The 24,936-nt window shown below is 30.7% G+C and overlaps 2 protein-coding genes and 1 pseudogene across 2 annotated transcripts; all 3 read left to right on the top strand.

The window, feature by feature from the left end:
* Nucleotides 1–1,892: 1,892 nt before the first annotated feature.
* On the top strand, nt 1,893–3,348 carry LOC125836992 (putative UDP-rhamnose:rhamnosyltransferase 1; annotated as a pseudogene).
* Nucleotides 3,349–13,245: 9,897 nt separating this feature from the next.
* Nucleotides 13,246–21,537, top strand: LOC125837271 (receptor-like cytosolic serine/threonine-protein kinase RBK1). Its single transcript, XM_049516437.1, has 8 exons — nt 13,246–13,533; nt 13,941–14,486; nt 18,780–19,037; nt 19,730–19,884; nt 19,994–20,073; nt 20,146–20,281; nt 20,446–20,595; nt 21,175–21,537. Exons 1-8 carry the CDS (start codon nt 13,527–13,529, stop codon nt 21,331–21,333), a joined length of 1,491 nt encoding a protein of 496 aa, XP_049372394.1. The 5' UTR covers nt 13,246–13,526; the 3' UTR covers nt 21,334–21,537.
* A 1,079-nt stretch (nt 21,538–22,616) lies between these two features.
* LOC125837274 (uncharacterized) lies at nt 22,617–23,298 on the top strand. The gene has a single exon (XM_049516440.1). It carries the CDS (start codon nt 22,660–22,662, stop codon nt 23,296–23,298), a length of 639 nt encoding a protein of 212 aa, XP_049372397.1. The 5' UTR covers nt 22,617–22,659.
* Nucleotides 23,299–24,936: the final 1,638 nt, after the last annotated feature.

The raw sequence follows: 24,936 nt of genomic DNA, 5'->3' as shown, positions 1-24,936 counted from the left end.
GGTAGGGGTAGGGGTAAGGGTGGGTAAAAAAATTGAATTTAAAAACAAGTTTTAAATTTTTTTATTTTTTTTTGGGGGGGGGTTGGTTGGGGGGCTGGTTTGAGGGTAGGGATAAAATAAATTGATTTTTTCAATAAAAAAGTAATTGTAGTTGAAGTTGGAAGAGAAGTTTGGAAAATGTTTTCCTTAAGTTTTGAAGGAAAGTCATTTTCCTTAAATTTGAGGAAAATGAGTTGATTTGAAAAACATTTTCCAAAACATTTAACCCAACCAAACATGAGAAAATTGAAAAAACATTTTCTGGAAAATGTTTTCCTTCATACCAAACACACCCTAAGTTGTTGGTTTTTTCATTTTTTTCTTATTCATCACTTCTATGAATAAGCAAGAATAATTTGAAATGAAGGAATAGGTGGAGGTGTTTCGAAGAAGAAGAAAGAAGGTGGCGGGGATGTAACCTCGAAGAAGAAGAAGAAGAAAGGGGTGAGGCAAGTGGGTGGCGGCGGGGTTCAAAATAGGAGAAAGAGGAGTACGGGTGGGGGGGTTTGAAGAACGAAAGGGTGGGGTTGTTGGTGGATAAAGGTGGTGGGGTGGTGGGGTGTGAGGAAGATGAAACCTTATTGGTTGGAAAGAAAAAAAGGGGCCTATTTTTATTTTATTTTTTTATTTTTTACTTTTGCACTCGCTTTTTTTTTTATTATTTGCCACATCAGCTTTTTGAGTGGATTTTAATTCACTTCAAATGAGATTAGGAAGGTAAATAATTATTTGTAAAGTTAAAGTACTAAAGTAAATTTAGCGGACAAATTCAGAGGGAGTTTTATGTATTTTCTCTACAAAAAAATCTTCACATGGTTAGCCATTAGAGAACCAAGGAGGGTCCCATAGACAATTTAATAACGTAAAGTTAAAAATGGTGGAAAACGATTGAAAGATAATTCGTTAGGACGCCAATGACATGTGTTTCATATTTGGAAATTCAAAAATCATTTAGATAATCAGTGGCGAAATTAAAATTTTATTTTTAAAAAATATAAACTATAGCAATAATTTTAAATATTAATAAATTTAATAAAATAAATATATTATTTTAGTAAAAGTTACTAAGTTTGTCTGAACTAGTATTCGAACTTTTAACTCGATCAACCCATAATATTCTTGGAAGATCATACGAAAAGGTCAAAGTAATGGAAATAGATCTTGGATTTTAAGGACCTGTTCGGCCATGAATTTTCCTGTTTTTTAAAAATAAAAAAAAAAATTGTATCTGATCATGAAAATTCCAAACACAATTTGAAGTTATGTTTGAAATTTATAAAGAACACCCAATTTTTTTTTTAAAATAAAGTGAAAACTATTTATTAGTAGTATGTAATGGCTTATATATGAAATTTAATTTATGATATTATGTGATTATCTGTTTGAGATAATACTCTTTTAAATTAAATTTGATGTAAAACATTATGCGACTAGCTGACTATCTATTTGAGATGTTACTCTTAAATTTTAATGTAAAACAAAATAAAGTAATCAATTTGGTGAAAATTTTAAATGCTAACAGAAACTATAAATCAAAATCTAGGGACCATAGTTGTGATTTATTCACTTTTTGAAAAGTTGTGGCCATAAATTGGACTGGACCATATATTCATGGGGGCTTTAAATGCATCAGCAGAAGGGTCATCTGACACTTTTGTCCCTATTTTGTATTGTTAATTTTTACTTCATGGAGAAAAAAAAAATCGTAGAGATAGATTTATATTTTCATATCATGATATCTCAAAAGTTCTGGCCACGTTTTGTGTCTTTAAAAAAACTCATCCCCCAGTAGACGTTAGTTCCATTTCTAGGAGAAATCAAAGAAACAATCAGCAGATTTAAAGTAAATTGTTATGGAAAGTCAACTTGTCAAATCCATAGACAATGGAGATGAAAGTAATACTAAAAAGCTTCACATAGTTATGTTTCCATGGCTAGCTTTTGGTCATATTATTCCCTTTCTTGAACTTTCCAAATTCATAGCTCAAAAGGGTCATAAAATTTCTTTTATTTCGACTCCAAGAAATATTGATCGTCTCCCAATAATTCCTTCTGAATTTTCTAATTCCATAACTTTTGTAAAAATTCCACTTCCAAAAATTGATGGCTTACCAAAAGATGCTGAGGCCACTATTGATATTATAACAAGTGAAGAAATGACTTATCTCAAGATAGCAATGGATGGTATGGAAAAAGATGTGACTAATTTCTTAGAGAAAAATTGTCCTGATTGGATTATTCAAGATTTTGCACAATATTGGTTGGCTCCAATTTCAGCCAAATTAGGGATATCAAGAATTTTCTATAGTATCTTCAATGCTTGGTTCATTTCCTTCCATGGTTCCTTTGAGAAAATGATCAACACTAACAATTGCACTTCACCACCAAAGTTGGAAGATTTTTTGGTTCCACCAAAATGGATCCCATTTGAGACAAAGGCCGCGTATCGCCTCCACGAGGCGCGGTGGATGGTGGGGTCTAGCCAAAAGAATGTTTCTGGAGTTTCAGACGTGTATCGTTGTGGTGTCACGATTAGAGGGTCGGATGCAATTATTGTTCGTCATTGTCATGAGTTCGAAGGTCAGTGGTTGAAGTTACTGGAGGATCTACATCATATTCCCGTGCTTCCTACGGGGCTAATGCCACCGTTAGTGGAAAGTAGTAGCGATGAAAAAAAATGAATCATGGTTATCAATTAAAGAATGGTTAGATGAGAAACCAAAAGGCTCAATTGTTTATGTAGCACTAGGAAGTGAAGTGACGGTTGGTCCAAGTGAAATTAATGAGTTAGCTCATGGGCTGGAGTTATCAGGATCACCGTTCTTTTGGGTCTTGAGGAAGCCATCAGGGGTGGAAAATATCGACCCAATTGTGCTACTCGATGGTTTTGAGGAAAGAACTAAAGGTCAAGGCATAGTATGGAAGAGTTGGGCGCCTCAGATGAAGATACTGAGTCATAAATCAGTTGGCGGATTCTTGACTCATTGTGGATGGAGCTCCACTATAGAAGGGCTTATGTTTGGTCATCCGTTGATTATGTTACCTTTTTTGGTTGATCAAGGACTTAACGCTAGAATCCTAGAGGACAAAGGGGTCGGTGTGGAAGTACCACGAAACGAAGAGAACGGGTCCTACACGAGCAACTCGGTGGCCAACTCGGTGAAGTTAGTAATGGTGGGAAATGATGGAAAGCTAATTCGAGAGAAAGCAAAAGAAATGAGAGCCATATTTGGTAACAAAGAGCTTCATGATAGGTATATAGAAAATCTAATTAAGTTCTTGGAAAATCATAGGAAAGTAAAGAATTAATGGATGCGGATCTATTTATATCTTAATGTGTGAAAAAATTCCCACCCTTTCCTTTTCTTTTCTTTTTTCATTTATTGTTAGTTTGGGTGCTAATTGTGATGTTATGTTTTGTTTTTTTTAAAATAAATATGTAATTTCTTTTCATTATCTTGGGTTTACTAAGCAATGTGATTGTGGCATTCAATTTTTTGTTTAATCTTACAAGTGAAAACACCACATCCAAAGTTGGGGCGCGTATAGAGAGATTGTTATTAATTATTCCCTAAGTACAAATTAAATGAATTATTAAGATTTTTTTTATAATTTAAAATAAGTGAATTGTTGAAAGTTCAAGAGAATTATTGAATTTTTTTTTTTTCCATACTTGTTATCCATTTAACAAGATTCTTAACTACAATACATTTTCTAAGAAAATAATTTTGAAAATAATCAGAAGCACCATAATAGAAAGTAGCATTTCGATTTATTTTCTTAAATACTTTTCTTAAGGAATGTGTCATACTCCTATAATTTATTTAATATGAACTAGAGAGACTCAGAGTCATTGATAGTGTAAGAAATTAATATTATATAAAAAGCTTCACACTGTTATGTTTTCAAAGCTCTTTTGGTCATATTATTCCATTTCTTGAACTTTCCAAATTCACCGCTTAAAAGGGTCATATAATTTATTTTATTTTCAACTTTAAGAAATATTGATTGTTTCCTAAAAGATTTTCTCAATTTTTAAATTTCATAATTTTTGTAAAAAGTTCACTTCTCTTTATTGATGTTTTGCCAAAAGATGCAAAGGCCATATTGCCAACTCAATAAAATTAATAATGGTGGGAAATGATGGAAAGAGCATGTTCGATCCATATTTGGGAACAAAAATATTTTAACGATAAGTGTTGGGTCCAGTAAGAATAAAAAGAAAATAGAGAAAGATGAATAGAGGAAACATTAAGTATTTTCATATGCTTTGATAAAAAGCCACTGCAAGAAAATTGTGAATTACATGGGATTTTCCTGGAGATTAGTACGAAAATTCGTAGAAAACTTATTTTTTTGCAAATTTTCATATTAATCCCCAAGAAAATTCCTATGTAATTCACACTTTTCTTGTAGTGAGCATTTCTATTTTATTGGCGGTTGAAAAAAAATTCAATTATTCAAATAAGTAAATAATTCTACTTGTTGTTAAAAGGATTGGAAAAAAAGAATCCCTCGCGCCATTGTCTTTCTGTACTGGAAAGTAATAAATTTTCAGAAATAGTACTTCGATGGCTATAAATATATTTGTTTCAGATTATGACATGACCAAGCTACCCAAACATATAATGATCAAATTATTGGGACTATATTTGTGATACACGTACGATTATATGATTTAACTATGATACAACTACCATTATTATTTTTTCTAACATGTCAAAGGAGTAATAATATATTTTGTTGACACAATTTTATAATGTGATCTCAACACTCTTTGTAATATAGCTGTTCATCATAGCAAAGCATATTAGCAAAAAAAAAAAAGAAACAAATTGTCACTACATCAAAAATGAATTTTAGCGGCAATTAATTAGCAATTGTCGCTAGCTATGTATTTTTAGCGGCAATTAACATTCTTTGTATATGTCCCTAAAGGCTTTAGCGACATTGGATCTAATGACAGTTAACTAATGTCGATAAAGACTTTAGCACTCTTTATTAATGTGTCTATTTATTAGCGCTGAAAGTTGTTTTTGTTGTAGTGTGTGTACGTAATACTAAAAAGCTTCACATAGTTATATGGTTTCATTGTCACGAGTTTGAAGGTCAGAACTTGAAGTATGGGGTTGATGCTACCTGTAGTGGAAAGCAATATCGATGAAAAAAATGAATCTTGGTTATCGATCAAAGAGTGGTTAGATGAGGAACCAAAATGTTCAATGGTTTATATAACGCTAGTGAGTGAAGTGATGGTTGGTTTGAATGAAATCAACGAGTTGGCTCGTGGATTGGAGTTATCAGGAAATCGTAAGCCATCGGAGTCGAAAAATATTCACTGAATTGTGCTACCAGATGATTTCAACAAAAGAACTAAAGGTCAAGGCATAATATGGAAGAGTTGGGTGCCTCAACTAAAGATATTGAGTCATGATTCAATTGACGGATTCTTCCCTTTTTGTAACTTGAGCTCTTGAATTATATTGTAGAAGGGTTGATCTCTAGGGACCAAATTTGTGATTTACACTAGAAAAGTCTTGGCCCAATATGGATGGGCTTTGATTGGATTGAATTGAAACTTTGGCCCATAAAAGATAAATTGGACTGGCCATAAATATTCCCATGGGATTAAATGCATCAAAAGAAGCACTATTAATGTAGGGGAACTTACATAAATCTGACTACTCAAGGAGCTATTTACTTAGATACACTCTAGCTTATAATATTATGTGTATCTTACCAGATTATGGTGTCTCCAGATACATGTATATCAAATACATGGGGTCAAATTTAGGTATAATTTGTTCTAGATACATTGTATCCAAGTGAATTCGTATGTATCTGTGATACATTGTATCCAAGTAAATTCGCATGTATCTGTGATACATGTTAATATATTTGATCGTTGCCATTCTCTGTGTAGTTGTGAAACACATTGGCTTATATTGCAAGGGCGAATATGTCATTTGCCTTGTCCATGAAACAAATATCATAGGAAAAAATCCTTTTGGCCAGAATGATAAAATAACATATTTCACATTATGTTATTTTACCTTTTTAAACATTTTTACCTTTTTAATTTTAATACCTTTTAATTAAAAATGGAAAAAAGATCAGTTTATTTTAAAATAAAAAAGATATTATAGATTTTTTAAATTTCTGACCAAATTTTCTGGTCATTTAGCATTACCCTCGTATATCATATGTTTATTTCCAGAATCTTAAATTAATGAAAAGTGAGAAGTTTAAGTTGCCAAGAACCCCACGGTCCTCACGCATAACAAAGGTTTGTCTATTTTCGAAAACATAAATTCATAAAAAGTCAAAACTCCCTACCAAATTGTGTTCAAACATATCCCATTTGTAAATTGATTCACACTTCAAAATTTTGTACTACTTGTTAACATAGTTTCTTTTTAACAACCGAGTGAGTTTGTATTTATCTTGACTAATTTCACGGGGTATATGTTATCTTCTACTTGCACAAGTACTACTTGATAACTTTGTATGTCCACCAAAGCTTGAACAAGTGAGAAAAAATTACCTAGGGTTTTTGCCTTCATTGGTATTTAAATCTGAAATCTCTTGACTCTTAACCTACTTCATTAACGACTAGATAAAAAAAAATTCAGCTACTACACTAAAAGGCCTGCATGATTTTGTTAATTAATTTAACTAGTGCATCACCATAATATATATATAGAGTATAAATTTCATCTAAAGCACCATATATATGTGTAAAGAAAGATTGCATCACATTTTCAACTAATCTTCAAAATAAGTATTATATACTAATATTTTACTGATGCCCTATTATATTTATTACCATTATTAAATCTATTTGTGCAAACCCTAACCAACCCAAAAACATAGTTTTTATCATCAGCTTTCATCATATGTTATTTTATTTATCTATTGAAAAAAAATAGATTTTTATTATATGATGTAGCTTTCATGTGGATATACTTTGGTGTCCCACTTTGAAATTGGACTACCAAATTCAACTAGGAACTTGTGCTATAGTTGAGGATGTCATGCCACCAAAAGTGTTAAAATGTTAAATATACTATATAGTAAGTAATATATGAAATGGGACCCTTAAAGAGGCAAATGTTGGCTTAAGCAGTTGATCAGTCAAAGGGAAAAATTGATGGAGGTCGATTTAGAATTTGAAATTTATTAGATTTTTAAGAAGATATCAAATAATATACGATATGATAATAATTAAACTTATGATTTAAAATATTTATGAACATATAGACATTTAATTCTTGTTGTATATATAGAGTTTAGAAAACAAAATTATCGGTTTTTCGTGAATTCATACTCTTGAATTGGTTGATAGAATTTTTGGTCTTTCAATTATTTGATAAATCCGGCTTTAGTCTTTTTCTTAATTTTATTTTTTCATTTGGTATGTGGTACTCACATTAGAGTTTGACTAAATTGAATTCATGCATTGCAGAAGTTCATATTAAGGAGTGTATAGCTCTTATATGAAATTTTGTGGCTTAAACTAAAATTTAATTTGGCACTAATATAAATACGGAATATCAAGATTAAAATAAAATAAAAACTTATGTACTTGAAAGGGAAAAAATTACATCAAAGAACGATAATACTTTTGATTATTTTTTATTATTAACTCTGACATGCTAATAAATTATATCTTCTATTTTAAAAAAAAAATGAACAGAAAAAAAGAGTTAAAACGACAGCTAAGATGAAACGGATGAAGGATATATTAGCATTGAAATTAGTTAAGGATCTTATCTAAACTTTTGACTTTGAATTAGGAGTTATAATATAATATTGTTGAGAAGAATTCAGTTAAACGCACTTCTCTAACTGAAGTGACATTGGTGAGGTTGGTGGAGTTGGAATAATATTAAAAAATATTAAATAAAAATGAATTAAGTAGAAATATTTATTTTATAAAAGAATGTAAAGTAGCAAGTTTAGTTCACCAACTAAACGATAAAATCTAATTTCATCCATTAGTTTTTTTTTGTTTGTTTTTATTGGGGCCTTGAGATTATATTATATTTTGTGATCCTTGATAATGTATACGGTACATAACTAACTCATTAACTATGATCAAAGTCGTAAATAGAACGTAAAATTATATATTTACTGATAATATAATTATTTTTATTTATAACAAAGATTCTGGTGAATTCAACTATAGCAGAATCAGAAATATAGAGTTTTAATTCATATTGTCTCGTCGTATAAATAACTTGTTATACTTCAAAACTAAAAGCTATGGAACGTAATATATGTTTAGAACTAGTGATGCAAAAAAATGAAAACTTGAAATAGTAATAAAAAGATTTTGGTATATCAAGTTGAATACAAATAATTGCATGTTATAACAAGTCAAATTATTAATATAAGAATAAAAATAAATTATATTATTAAAGCACATAACATAAACTTCCAAAATTTTAATGAGGAGCCAAAGCATAAGGGTCTTAATCAACATAAGGAGTCAAAAACAAAAGAGAGATCATAATTAGCGGGGAAAAATATATTATTCAACATCAATTTCATAATTCCCAAATTTTTCATGCTGATTTATTACTATAATATTATTAATTAATGAAAATTAAAGTTCTTTTGGCAAACATCATTTTCATATACCAAACTAAGAAAAAAATTTTATTCACATAGCGTTTTTCAAGTGCCATACAATTTCAATAATTTTTAGTTAGAAAAAGACTATCTCAAATGAATAGTCCAACATCAAAAAATTCTAAAAGATATATTTCTTCTTGGTTATTAATTGAAAGTCGGATAATGATACTAATATCTTAAATTTTATGCTAAATCAAATTACTATGTTACATAAAATGGCGTAAAAGAAATACTTTGTACTTAGTGTTACAGTCATAATTTTATCATAATTATCAAATTAGTTAAATAAACAATTCCCCAATTTTATTTTCACAATTCACTCAACATATCCAATTATTATTATTATAATATAAAGTTTTTTTTTTCTTTTTGTAGATTTTCCAAGTAAAGGTTCGAATCTAATTTCTAAAGGAAGCAAATGAACAATAACCAGCTATGCATGCGGGCATTATGCGTCATTGTCATTGATTAATTAATACTTAATGCACATGTTTTAAAGTTTAATTTATCAAAAAAATGAAACAAAATCATGATTTTAAATTAGAAAACACTCAATTGTTTAATTTGTAACTTGCTTGTGCAAAATGCCTAAAAATTTGACGTAACATGGTGTGATCTATCCGTTAATAAAATGAGTGACGCTACTAAATATCAATCAAATTTTCAATGAGAAGTCCATCAAAAATAGTTTTGACAAGTGCTTTTCTAACTAGTTTGTAGTAGCAGTATCAAACTAAATTACAATAGTGACAAACAAAAAAGGTCACATGATCTCTTATTTTTATCTACTTAAGTTTTAGTGACAGAGTTATTCGATATTTCTATTACTGAAAAGTAGTAGATATCAATTCGATAAAATAATCTAAGTGCATGCAAATTGATTAAGACACTTAACAAAAAAAACACCTAATATATCATTATTTGAGAAACACATTAGTAAAATAAGAGAATTTGAAATACTATTCTTAAATATGTCTTACCTCTTTAAAAATAATAAGAATATATACTAGTGGCACATTTTTTTTTATTTCTTTATAAACTTCAAATTTTTCTTTACACGAGGGACTTCTAATTCTAGCTCAATTTCCCCATCACATGGGATTTTATTTCCACAAAATCTAGATGATATTTACAATTTGGATTATAATTACTAAATTATACATGTACTTTTGTTTTCTTTTGACTTAATCCAAATAAAAGGTAGACTAGAAAAATTAAAATCAACATCCACTTGCTATTTTTATTGGAGATGAAATTTAAAAGATTATCATTAGCATGTAGTAGATTGGTCCAATCTGCAATAGGTCAAATTAAAAAAAAATTAATAGAATAGTCATAACAATTTTGTTTTACTGCGCTTGAGGTGATCATAACTTTTATATATTTGATAAATTATAAAAAAAAATTAAGAATATAGTGTTCAAAATAAAATAATAAAAATAAAGGTTGACTTCTTTGAATTTATTTTTCAAGAGTCCAAACAAAAGTATATTCAAAATTAGGGTCTTAATTACCAAATAAGTACGTAGTCAAGAACCTCCTAATTGATTATGACTGTATCATTGAGTCAATTCCTTTAATGATTGATATTTAGATAAATACTAAATAGATTTAAGTTATATATACTACTAATATTATTAAAAAAAATTATTGTGTAACATTATTTGAATTTAGATTCTTTCATCGGTTAAATATAGTGTATGTATAAGGTTAATATAAAAATAAAGTTAGAGCATAGGTAAGCGGGTTCAGTAGAATCTAGTCATTTTAGTTCAAATTTTGAAACATTCAATTAATATATATAAATTATAAATTTAAAACTGAGTAACTCAAATGGATTTAAAATCTCATTTTTTTACTCCACCTCCGCAGCATTGATAAATAAGTCAGCATTTTTGTTAGATTATCAATTGTATAACGTTTATCAAGATATTTATCTGAAATTATCTAACAAGTGATCTAATTAGATAAATATTTTTACATCGTTAATCAACATGCAGGCAATACCAAAAAAAATCTAATTATAATGGTTAAACATGATTAGGTAACTATTAGTACTTAATTAACTTCCCTCCTCCCTTCACTTGTGTGATTGGATATGTGAAAAATGATTTATGGTTAGTAACTTTAAATGGGATCTTAGCTTGGAAGAGATTATTAATTAATTAATAGCTCATAATTTGGTTGGTTTTATGAGTACAACTACCAGAATGAATTGATTATAAATCATCATTCTTTATTAAATTGCTTATAAATTATGCGTCGTAGGGAAAACTAACTTATTGTACGTACAATACAATTAAAACATATATATTAATTCAACGAATAACAAATGTTTTTTTTTCAAAAAAATTATTAACGACGGCTAAATATTGAAGACCATCCCTTTTAGTGTCATTTTCTGCAATTTTTGGTGCTAGGAAGAGTCGAGATGGGCACACAAGCTAGTCTGAATGCCACGTATAATTTTACAAATGTTAATTATTTTGTTCTCACTAGATAAATGCAATGTACTATAAGATACAAAATTTGAATATAATTAAGCCATTTTAAATATTATTTATGTATAAATAGCAGAAGTTTCATGTAATTAACTTAAAAACATATCACATGTAATTTCTCATGATGATGAATCTGGTCTTAATTAATCCTACTTATTAGCTAAATGCATTGTATAACAAGATATTCATTGTTCTAGAAATTCTATCAAGAAACTAATATAAACTTTTTTTCATCTTAATTAATCCCATTCATGAACCAATAATTTGTTCATTAATTTTTATTAAAAATAAAAATTGATTGTTTTTTCTTGAGCCAAGGATCTATTGAAAATAACTTTTCTATCTCTAAGGTAATGGTAAAATCTATGTACATTTGTAATTCTTCAAACTCTACTATATGAAATTACACGAAATATGTTATTATCGTTGTTTTTGTTTTTTTACTTGAAAATTAGCATTCCAAAAAATGAAAATTAAAGGAGACAAGATCTCTTTCATTTTCCAATGATGTTGTCCCAACATACCTATGAAGATCCAAAAATGTTGACTATTTTGGACATGCCTTGAGATTTGTTTTCAAACTTTTGAAACCTAATTTCAAAATAATAAGACAATATAGAATTTGTTGATATTATTAGTATAGCTTAATATAAATTATTATTTAAATATATGTTTTCAAGCTAAGTTATCAAGTGTTACTTATTATTAGGGGCGTATATGCAAAATAGTTTATGTATTTAAGTTCGAGTCTAGTAACATTCACTCACGCTTTATATATGTATTTAGAAATTTATTGAATAAAATATAAATTAAATTCTAAGCAAGTGAATCAAGTTATTAGTGGACTAATTAATGGTATTCTGATTTATAAAGTTAAATATTTGAATCGAACTCAATTGATACTTATTTATCAGAAAATTATGTCATCTATCTATCTATGTATATATACAAAATGTTTAATCTCTTTAGCTTTCTTTCGTGTACTTATTTTTTATATTTTGATTTTTTATAGTAAAATTTTTTATTCCGGCAATGATAATATAATACTACTCGAGCATAAAAAAATACTTATTTACCTAAAATACCCTCCAAATCCTCTAAAATTTACATGAAAGTTAGTTGGGTTCGTTATTTGATCTTTTCCCCGACAATACACATAGCGTTAGTTGCGCCAAAAATCAAGAATGTCCAACTTCAACGGCTGAGATCTCATCAAGGAAAAAACAGATCATAAATGTCTAAATCGAACGGCTAGGATTCATCAACCAAATAAAATAAAATAATTATATATTTAAGGGTTTGTTTGGTATGAAAGAAAATGTTTGTTCCGAAAAATATGTGGTTTTCTTACTTATTGTCTAGTGTTGGTAAGTAAATAAAAAAATATATTATCTCAAAAATATTTTTATATAATATAACAAAACATGGGTTCAGTGGTAGTCAGAGATCGAGATTTGTCAAGATGTGGGGGTTGGAGATGTTGGATGGATTAGGACAAGATAATCAATTTTGAGTGATACTTCTAAAACTTTATTTGCATCCTCGCGTTAGAGGTAATTATTTTCCTTATCCTTAAGAAATTTGTATTCTAAAATATTTTGATCAAACAAACATGAAAAAAAATATATCTTTAAGTCGAGGGTCGATGAGAAAATGTCTCTCTATATTTCAAGATAAGGGTTTGATCCACGTACACTTTACACTCCTCATATTTCATTTGTAGAATTACACGGAAAAAACAAAAGAAGCAAGAAACAAGAATGACGGAACAAAAAATAAACTTTACGACAACTTTTTCGTAGACTCAAAAGATATAATACCATCTGAAAATCCGACGACCTTTAGTATTATACTCTACCCCAAATCAACAGGATCACGATAGCTATCGAATATTCTACTAATACATTAAATATGTTATTATTATTAATTATATTAAAACATAAAAAAAAAAAAAAACATTTTATTTCCTTCGTACCAAACACACCTTATATTATAATATTATAATTCCATTTAGCATATAAATGTAAGTAAACCACACATAATAATATTCCAAGTACTACATAGCCGGTTTCTCTCTATTGCCTCTCTTCAACATTTGAGGTTCAAAGAAAAAAGAATCACAACTTCTCTAAGATATACCATTTTTCTCTTTTTTCTTCTTCTTTTCTTTGAGGGAGAAGAATTATTATTAATCATGATTGAACCTCAAATGTAAACCTTCATAGAATATATTCTAATTCTTCTAAATTCCTTTTCAATTTCCAAACCAAAATTCTTGAAATTTTAGAAGAAGCTTCTTAGATTCATTTCATTTGTGTTTCACACAACAAAAACATCTCCAAATATACCATGGAAGGTTCCTTTCTTTCCCTTTTTTTCTTTTATGAGTATTTATAATAAACCCCTTTTAATTTTTTTGAACATTTTTTTTTACATAGAAACAGAAACAGAGGTGGATTCAGAATTTAAACGTGATTGATTTATGTGATGTCTTTTCATACGTTTTGCATTCAGTTCTAGATATTTCTGCACCTTCTATAACAAATATACAAATTCCCTCTGCTCTTTTACTAAAAATAGAACGAAATGATCTTTTATTTTGTATAGAACCGTTTTGAGCAAACGAAGAAGCACTTTGATAAACAGATTTGATTTTAGATATTTAATTACGTGACTAATTAAACTCACTTTATACTTATAATTATGAATTCCAAACTTAATATTTATTAAAATTTTATGTTTTTTTTGTTTTTTATTTTGTAGGTGAAAGTGTTGTACAAATTCCAAAAAATGGAGGGAAAGAAGAAATAAAAACCCAAGAAGTAGAAAAGGAACAAGAAGAAGTGGAAATTACAATTTCATCAGGTGAAAAAAATGAGAACAAAGATAACGACCAGTTATCGCCAAGGGCAGTTTTGGAAATTCGCATATCAGGTACATCGGATTCCGATAACAGCAGTATAAGCAGCGGCGAAAGAAGCCGGAGCTTCGGTTCATCTCCGTCTCCCGTCGGCGAAAAACCGGCCGTTTCCGACGGCGGCGGTGGAGAAGAAACAGGGCAAGGGTTGAGATTTAAGAATTTGTTCGATCAGATGAAGAGAAAATCGATTCGGAGATTATCGGCGATTCCATTATTAATTGGATATGAAAATTTACTAGCGAAGAAGAATATAAAGAGGAAATTACTGTCGAGAATTCGAAGTGCTGAAGAAGAAACAATTGATTGCCATGATTTTGTTGTTCCGAAGCCATCATGGAGGAATTTTAGCCTTGATGAACTTGCTCAAGCTACTGATAATTTCTCACCAGGTATTCGATATTCATATTGAAGTTTGATATTTATTTATTTTTGATTTGGTACTTGATATCTACTATACTTGATATATTATTGTTGTTATAATTTTCGCTTTGGAAATTGGGGGTAATAATTTGAAATTTTGAATTATATGAATTTGTGACACTTAATAATGGTGTTGTCTGAGTCATCTCGTGTGTAGTTTAGCTATTTTGTAGGATGTTTGATGTTAATTTTTCTATTTTATTTTATGTGGTTTAGTTTGATTGAATGTGAAGTTATTAAAAAAATAGTAATATTTTTTGAATTTTTTTGTGTTAAGAGTAAATATATGTAAAGTATTGATATGATTTTTTATCTGGTGAGATTTTGAATATGTTATGTTTGATATTGAAGTGAAAATATTAAATATTAGGAATTGATGTATTATCGTAATTGTTTTCGAAATGCTGATTTTCCTGTCTGCGCTAAGGCAATAAGGAAAAGAGAGGGGCCTTTAGTATGTGGAAAAAAAGGCAAAGATCACATTCAATCTTAAATTTGCCGTGGGTAATATTTAAGAGAAAGTGATATATTTTCTTTGAGGGAAATTTTGGTGTAATTGATAAAGTTATTTTTATGTGAGTAAGAGATTATGAGTGCGAGTTGTAAAAACAGTTTCTTACAGAAGTATAAGATAAAATTATGTATGATAGACTAATTTGAATTTATTTTTTAAACCTTATATATAATGAAAATTTAGTGCATTAGACTGTCCAATTTAAACAAATAAAAATATAAGTGAGACACGCAAATTTGAAGTAAAAGAAGTAAGTATTCCCTCTGTTTCACAAAGAATGATCTAGTTTGACTTGATACGGAGTTTAAGAAAATAAATAAGACTTTTAAATCTTGTGGTCCTAAATTAAAGTTATGTCAAATATACAAAATTGTCCTTTAATTTTGTGGCCTTAAACATGTCACGTGCAAAGTTGAAATTAAAATGTTATTTTTGAAATTGACTAAAAAGGAAAGCAGTCTTTTTGAAACGGAGGGAGTATTTTTTTTAATAGGTTTTTTCTAGTTTATTGATAGGTAGATCACACTTTGGTGTTATTATAATTTTTTATTAATATACTTTTTATGGGTGGTTTTCAAAATTAACTTTGCTCAAAGGTATAGGTGCCTTTCTTTGTAAAATTGCTATGTTCCCCATTTGTTCTTGGGATGCTAAAACATATGGGAGCAATAAAATGTGGACCTTTTGTTACTTTTGATGAAAAAAGAAAGAAATTTACATTGCTTTATTGCTAAAATTTTGTCTTAGTTATTGAAACAAGTATTTTGCTCATTTATTTTAGTTAATTTTTTCATATACTCTTTCTTGTTTAAGAAACATAGACAATTTTTCATTTGAAATTTGAAAGAGAATAAAGTATATTTTGGGAAAAACTAGTAATGTTGAGTTCAGCTGAGTGTTTAATTAGGAATAACCCCTTTACTTCATAAGACGGAAAATAATATGGATATATCTTATCATCTCCGGACTCCATTTATAAATTTGTGTTGTATGATAGCAAATGCTAATTAAACCAAATGAAATTCATTTGCAAAGAAATTTAAATTTAAATTATTGTAGGGTTACTAAAAATCCAAAAAGTTCATTGCTTTTGATAACATGGGACAGTTGGATTAGGGTTATGACCATTAATTTCTTGACAAAGACAATACTTTATTACTACTCCACCCAAAATTTTGAATTCATTAAAATCCTTATCCTCCTAATAAACCATAGAATTTCCAATTATAATTACATGTAGTATATACATAGTATTTAGTAACTCATTATTATTAATAAAATGAATTTAGCTTGCAAGTTCAAGAGAAATACAATGAATTGTTTTATTACACCTTTCTTTTAATAGTATATATTAAAAAGAAAATTTTACATTATCTAGGCTTATTTGTTATCCTTGAATCGAGACTCAAGAGTCTATCAGAAACAGTCTTTCTATTATTAAGATAGAGATTAAGTCTGTGTTTATTCTATTGCTCTCAGACACCACTTAGTGGAAATATACTGATTATGTTGCTATTAACGACTTATTTATCACATCCCATAATTTATATGTATTGTTCATTTTGATCATATCTCAAAATTTGTCTCTTCATTTATGTTCCATCAAATTCACAAACAGGTGAACCATGTGAAGTTGTGCCTAATTTTATATAGTACTTCATTTTCCTATTGAAGGGTTCGCTTTAACATGTCATGTTTTACCTTTTTTCGAAATCTTATCAGCTTAGAAGCATGTCAGTTTTTTATTTTTAAATCCAATTTCATCATCCCATTTTCCGTCATAGGTATCACATGTAAGAACTCACCGTGAGTCCTTTATCTTTATCAGTCTTCATCATCTTACTCTCTATTTTCTCAAGTTCATAATCTTGTTAATACATAATGTTTTGTGCATCAAACTGACTTTTTAAGCAGGAGCCTAGATAGGCATGGGACATATGCAGAGTACTTTTTTGTGCATATTAAGGCCGCATGCTATTGTCTTTGTTAAATAATAAAGTTCACATTTAAGTATAGTTTTAAAATGTTGGTTCTTGGGGAATTCAACTACCCCACATTCTCATTCACTAGTCAAAGAAGCCTAGCACTTGATCTTGAGACTTTTCTTTGGCCCAAGGCAGAAAAAGTAAACATGGACTGCTCAACATTTTTTTTTATTACAAAAGTGAAATTGATAGTGACTTGTGGGAACCACCACCAAAGGTCGTGGTGAGGTGATAAGAACGGTATTATGTAAACATATAGTAATCTCTTCCAATAAGGTGAGTTTCAACAACAATAATATATTCAGTATAATCTCATGAAATGGATCTGGGGAGCATAGAGTATGTGGAGATTTTACCCCTACCTTGTGACGGTAGAGAGGTTGTTTTTAATAGACTCTCGACTCAAGAATTGTAAAGATAAGACAAATACTAGTAATCTCTTATGATAAGGTGAGTTTCAACAACAATAACATATCGAGTATAATCTCATGAGATGAGATTTGAGAAGCGTAGAGTCTACGTAGATTTTATCCCTACCTTATGAGAGTAGAAATATTGTTTCTGATAGACCCTCAACTTAAGAATTGAAGAGATAAGGAATGTTTTATCACCAGAATAAACAATTTAAACACAAATTTATTTAAATTAATCAGACATAAGGTGGAAAACCCCAAAAAGGACTAGTGGGGACCTGCTTATTTACACCATTTGACTACTAGCTTCACTTACCAACCCAAAAGATATATACTTAAAAGTCTTTTTTTATATTTTGAAACACCCCTTGTTATAATTTTAAACAAATTCTATAAAAACTTTAAAATGTAATATTGGTGGCAAATTAGTAATCTTTGTAAGAAAATGTAGAAATATGAATTCTTGAACCATGCCTAAGAGAGAGTGACAAGTGACAACTAACCATGAATCCAATTATTTTATCTATTATTGTGTATGGGCCTTGATGTTTCAATTAGTCCCATCAGAATTAAAATTTCTGATTTAAGTAAGGCCTAGTTGATGTAGCTGGAGCAGCTGCAGTGTACTCATCTTGCACATGCCAGCAGCTTCTTGTCTTCCTTTTTTTGTCGATAAAGGTCATGTTCGAGGCAGTTTGTGTGTAGAATTATTATTTCGTCGAGTCACCACACACAAATATTGGATAACTCTACTCACCAAGGCTTACATAAATGGGAAAAAAAAGTTTACTTGGTATTTTTAAGTGCAGAAAGGTAGAAAGGCGAGCTAATTATCTATTAAGTTTCGAGTCACATGCCCTACCTCTCCGAAATTTCTCATTTTATAAAAGAATATCCTTGCTTTTTCTATGTTTGTTGGAATTTGAACTTCTATGATTTTCATCACTTCATTGACCATTTAGTCTGACCGCACCTATAAGGCCATTATCATTGACTCAAGACGAATAATAGAGTAAATAATTGTCCAAGAATCAGGGGCGGATCAAGAGTGTCGTCTATAAGTTCACATGGTCTCTGTAGGATTAAGAAATCCATTGATTATTTGATTATGAACGGAATTACTATTGTATATTAAATTGACGTTGTTATAAAAATCCACAAATTTCCAATCTTGAATTCGCCTTTGCCAAGAATCCCACAATTCTGCATAAAACATGTTACTTTCAAGCTAATTATAATTAGATAGCATAATCTGCAAGCAACTTCAAACAAAAGGTGCCAACATAAACTTCCTTTGTAGGTAATTTATGCTAATACTTTACTAATTTAATGTGTTGAAAATGTGATTAGATAACTTAATTGGCAAAGGAGGACATGCAGAAGTGTACAAAGGACATTTACAAGATGGTCAAGTTGTTGCAGTCAAGAAAATAACAAAGAAAGAAAAGAATGATGAGGACAGAGTTGGAGACTTCTTGTCTGAGTTAGGAATCATTGCTCATATCAACAACACTAATGCTGCTAAGTTAATTGGTTTTAGTGTTGATGGTGGTTTGCACCTTGTTCTTCAGTTCTTGCACCATGGCAGCCTCGCTTCCGTACTACACGGTGCTGTATTTCTCTCTCACTTAATCTTGATCTTCTTGTATAATGCTTTGTTACTTGGACATGTATCATCTAACGAAGAGTTTAACGTTGATAGTATAAAAGAATTTTTACACTTATAAAGTCACTTAGAAGATAAGCATAGATAATTGCTCATAATAAGTGGTTAACATACTACAACTAGGGGTGGATTTAGGTGGAGATAAGGGGGTTTAATTGAATCCGTTTTGTCGAAAATTACTTTGAAACTTATTAGGGGGTTGGTTAAGTCCTACAATGAGCACAACTATCGTGTTAAGTTACCTTTGTTGAGTTTGGAACCCTAAACAAACTATTAGTGATAAGTTGGAGGAAGGTGAGGATGATGTAGTCATCATGCCCCTTATGCCTTGGGAGACACACATGCTACAATGGTTAGGACTAAGGATAACGATCCTACGAAATCCTCTTGAAATAAGATAAGGCTTTTGTGTAGTGGCAAAAGTGGTTCAAAAATTGCAAAAGTTCATAAGGTTCAAATCGCATATGTCACATTTTGATGAATCCCTTTGTTAGTATTCATGTCTTGGTGGTCAAATGGATTTTACTCTGTGAGTGTGTATAGAGTACATCATTTAGTAGAATATGAAATGTAATGTGATGAATTGGAATAGTGATGTAGTTTTGACTGATAAAAGGAGAACTCAGCATTTCAGGTAGAGAAGAGTGCCTTGAATGGAAAATAAGATATAAAGTGGCGGTTGGCGTAGCTGAAGGATTACGTTATCTTCATTGTGATTGCCAAAGGCGCATAATCCATAGAGATATTACAGCCTCAAACATTCTTCTAACGGAAGATTATGAACCTCAGGTTTGAATTCAATCTTGTTTAGCTTTCGAAACTTTATTTTCAATGAATAATTTCATGTCAGTTGCTTGAGATTTTCGAACGTTTCTTCTTTGTTGTTGTGTTGCTGCAGATATCTGATTTTGGACTAGCAAAGTGGCTGCCAGAAAAATGGGTTCATCATATTGTTTCTCCTATTGAAGGCACTTTCGGGTATGTAAAGTTTAGTTCGATTGCCTTTTTAGATGTGTTAGTTTGTTAAAATATGGCAAAAATGGTTCTCAGATATATGGCACCAGAGTACTTTATGCACGGGATTGTTCATGAGAAGACCGATGTTTTTGCCTTTGGTGTTCTGCTATTGGAGCTCATTACTGGTCGTCGTGCTGTTGATTCATCCAGACAGAGTCTTGTAATGTCGGTATGGCTTCAATGAACCCATTACTTTCGACTTGATCAATGTATACGTAAAATAAGATTACCTCATTCTGAATCCTGGACGTGCGTCTGGTTTGGCTGTCGTATTTTCCCTTTTGTTCTGCATTTTTGGATGAAATATTCATATCTGGTGTTATTTTTGCATAGGCAAAACCACTGCTGGAACAGAACAATATCAAGGAATTAGCGGACCCTCGTCTAGGAGATGCCTATGATGTTGTTGAGATGAAACGAGCTATGTTTACAGCTTCTACATGCATTCACCACTTGCCAAACATGCGTCCTAACATGATACGGGTATGTCCTTATCTTCGCAAACTATCTCTATACTTGCATTACGAGCATTTCTATTTTCCAAATTTTGATTTGGTTACACAAATTAAAGGAGGTTACTATTCGCCTCCCCCTCCCCACTCCAAAGTACACTAATCTAACATGTTGTTATGAGCTAGCTAGACAAAGATGGATAACGACACCTTGAAAACTTATATTGGAAAAGACTTAGCATGGTAGGGCAAGGCAGGTCTAAAATAGCAAAATATGATAAACACAACAGGGTAGACCGAGTCAAAATTTTGCTTGGTTAAGACTTAGTGCCTTACCCCGCCCTATTTACAACCCTAGTGTTAAAGTACAAAGACATTTCAAATGAAACCTAACTTATTGATTACATGAAGACTTGAACACCTTGCAATACTTGGTCATAGAGCTAGTGATCTAGATAACTTGTCCTTCCGCGAAATAAAGGAATTTCAAACAAAACCTAACTTGAATTTGACTTCAAATACATCGATACAATTTGGTACACAATGATATTGAATAGTACAAAATGATCTCATTTTGCTCGAATGATTGTAAAATTCTTGGACAATGCAGGCTGTTCAGCTATTGAAAGGCGAGAACTTACCAATAGACATGAAGCAGAAATCGACAGGAGGAAGGGCATTGATGCTAGATGCTTGTGATTTAGAAGATTACAGTAGCACAACTTATCTCAAGGATCTCAATCGTCATATGCAGCTCGTTATGGAGTAATGTTTTGATCTTGATATCATCAATCGATGTTCTGCATCTGCTGCTCTTAGTTATTCCTCTACTTGTTCTCTGTTTGTACATATATCTTGTAAAATCAAGAGCTCAATCCAGTATTATTCCACTAGCTGTTTTTTCGGGTTGAAAGTTTTCGAGATGCTGTACATCTTAACAATGAGAAGCAGTATCAAAAACATCTGAGTTTGTATCAATATTTGGATGTGAAAATGTTGCAGCACAAAATTGATGCAGTAAAAACCAAGTGATTGTGCTTCATTAAATCATTTATAACATATGGGAAAAGGATTGAAACAGCTCATTTCAGACTTTCCACACTTAATAAGACGTCTCGGGTTTGAGTCGAGCGCTTTTCCCTTTAAATAGGCTTTACTTTGCATGAATCAGAATTAACATCGAATAAGAAACTAAAAAACAAAAAGGAAAGAGCAAAACTAACTAATTTATTTTCCTTTTCTATTTTTCTCCCTTCAAGTTCTAAAATAAACCACATAGGACCTCTTCTGATGTTTTAGATTCGTATCGAAAAGTTGATACTTCATACCTAAGATGCATTACTTTTACAAATTGATAAGATTCCTTCGTCCTTAAACAAAGTGTTTGAACTCTAAATATCAAAAAAACTTGTTAGCAAGTGCTTTCTTTTTACGAAGATCTTTAAGAAAACGAGTGTAATTCTATCAACTCCATCCCAATGTAAAGCTTCTAATTGAGTATTTAGACAAATTAAATAAAAAATGACTTGTGAGGAAGAGCAATTCGATCTAGCTTCTTTCTTTTTCACCTTTCAAAGAAATCAAAATGAAAAGGGGGATAAACTCTTTTGACAACTCAGTCCTCACGATAATAATTATAAAGAAAGATAACAAGGCAGGAAAAGAAAGAGGAAAAAGAGCAATCTTGTTCTCTTCGCAAAAATAGAATCTTTTTCATTTTATTCCTCCAATTTTTACTAATAACTCGTCTTCGCATCATTAACTAAAACAATGATCTCATTATTGCCTATTCTAACAAAACCACTCTTAACTATTGATCTTTAAAACGTATTCTCAATATCCCTATATCTAAATGTATAACAATAGAGGCTAATTTGGTAATATGCCAAATTAACTACTTTCGATTCTTTTACGAGTCTTACGCAATACAAATTCGAATTACTTGAGCCCAATGGGCCTATAATTGTCGATGGGCCTCCAAAAATAAAGACCACCACCACCAAAACTCAAAAAAAAAATACAGTCCTCCATTAAAACACAAGAATTAGTGAAGCTCAAAGCTTAGTCCTGTTTGGCTGTCACTCCAAAAAGAAAAATGGAAACATACATACTGATTCAGCTAGCTATCCTTCTTTTCACTCTCGGAATTTTCTGTACCATTTACAATTTCCCCAAACAAGCCTTAACCCGACTCCGATCAAAAACCCGATCCACAAACCAAGCCAATTCCCATTTCATCAAAGGCGCCAAATTCCTCTCCCGTGCAAAATCCAATCGGAGCAAAAAATCCACCTCCTTCAATCTCGCTAAACTCGCCGCCGGCGAAGCTGATAAAGCCTTATCGATCGATCCTAAAGATCCAGCAGCTCATATTCTCAAAGCCTTATCACTCGATCTAATCGGACACAAACTCGCCGCTTTAAGATCGTTGGATTCCGCCTTATCTCCGCCGGCGGTGAAGTCGTTGTCCGAAGGTGAAAGAGCCGATGCGCTGCTGAAACGGGCGGAGTTACTGGTGGCGTTGAACCGGAAGAGACGGGTTGATTCGGCTTTAATGGATCTATTTGAAGCTTTGAAATTGGATTGTTCGGATCGGGCTAAGGCCTTTTGTTTGTTGGGCCAATGTTATGAGATTAAGGGCTTGAAAATTGAGGCCCATAATGCTTTTGAAGAGGCTTTAAAGGTTGAGCCTAATTTGGTTCTGGCCCATGGTAGATTGGGCCGATTAAGATAGTTAACCGGCCCAATTCTTCATCTTGTATATTTTTTGTTTGTTTCAAATGAATTGTTTTTTTTTTTTGGTGTGTACCTTTAATTTTCATACATTTCATAAGATTGTATGAGAGAAGAGATGGAATACAATTAAGAACTCTTATTATACTCTCAAATTGGCAAACAATAACTACATATCCTAATTTTATAAATAGGGTCTGAAAAGAATAGTGTATAATGTATATACAAATTTTATCTCTACTTGAGGAGGTAGAATTATTATCAGACATAACTATTTTGATATTGTAGCAATAACAACAATTATGCGTTAATCTTAGTTAGAAACTAAAAATAAACATATAAACATGTTGTTATCGCCTATAAAGTATTTTTTTTCTTTGATTGTGCTCTATTTTTAGCTAGGCCTTCAAAGATTATAAGAGACTATTTGTCTTTTAAGTCAATTTATTAATTATATGTAGTTCTAGGTGTATATCGCTCTATTTTAACGCTTTCACCACGATTTCATATTTATGGACCAATCCATCTGAAAGTCAATGCAAAACATGAAAAAATTATCTCAAACGACATTTGTTCATTTTATCCTCGATGTGTGCACTTACACTTTCTGTCGAACACAATCACATTTACTGTCATCTAATACTTATGACCGCATATCTATCTTCATATATGCATATCTATTACACTTATCATCGTATGAATATATTGGACTTTAGCGACCCAATACTCACACAAAAGAAACAAAGGGAAAAAGCTCATTTTGAAAAATTGGACAAAACTATCTTGACCAATAGGTAACAAATATTGTCTCTATATGTGATCTTTTTTCAATATTATATTGTGTTTGTTTCATAACCATAGTGAGAAATGGGCCAAAGTATGGTTTCAAACTGACAAAACATCAAAAACCTTATATGATGTAACTAGTATATCTTCTAAAAAGGTCATCAACTTTTCTTTGTTGATTGAGTTGATAACATCCATCACTTCCAAGTTGAAAATTTCAGAATGCAATCTCAATAACATCTCAACTTGCTAGTTATTATACATAGAGATGACAAAATCAACCCATGAAATCATAACTCGACCAATCCGTCTAAATTATGATTAAGTATCACTATAATAAAAATAACCTTTAGCGATAATAAATATACGCATTAACAAAGAGTGATAAAACTTTTATCGGCATTAGTTAGTTGTAATTGAATCCAGCGTCGCTATAGACTTTAGGGACATTTACAAAAAGTTTTAAATGCCGCTAAAAATACATTTTTAGTGGCAATTAAGCTATTACCGTTAATTAATTGCCGTTAAAAATCATTTTTGATGCAATGCATTAACTCATTCATTTATTAACTCAACTCATTTTACCTATCTATTTTAACTCGTTAAAATTTGAATTGATATCTAGCCCAATTTAAATCATGAAAAATCTTGTCAAAACATTATAAGTGTCTTTTGTTGACTATTTGCCAATTCACTTCCATCTTTTGGTTAGGGTAAGGTCTACTGCAGCCTGTTTTGAAATGATTTTGAAAAAGAAAAAAAAAGCAATGAAATGACCTCCTTTTAAACTAAATAAAAAATCTAAGGAAGAAGATATTTAGATAAATTTATTGAAACACTTTCAGTTACATGA

This window comes from Solanum verrucosum, unplaced genomic scaffold (assembly GCF_900185275.1).
Source record: "Solanum verrucosum unplaced genomic scaffold, falcon-dt-bn FXZP01000165.1, whole genome shotgun sequence".
Taxonomy (NCBI): domain Eukaryota; kingdom Viridiplantae; phylum Streptophyta; class Magnoliopsida; order Solanales; family Solanaceae; genus Solanum; species Solanum verrucosum.
The sequence above is the reverse complement of the archived record's forward strand: the minus strand, read 5'-3'. Positions and strand labels throughout refer to the sequence as shown.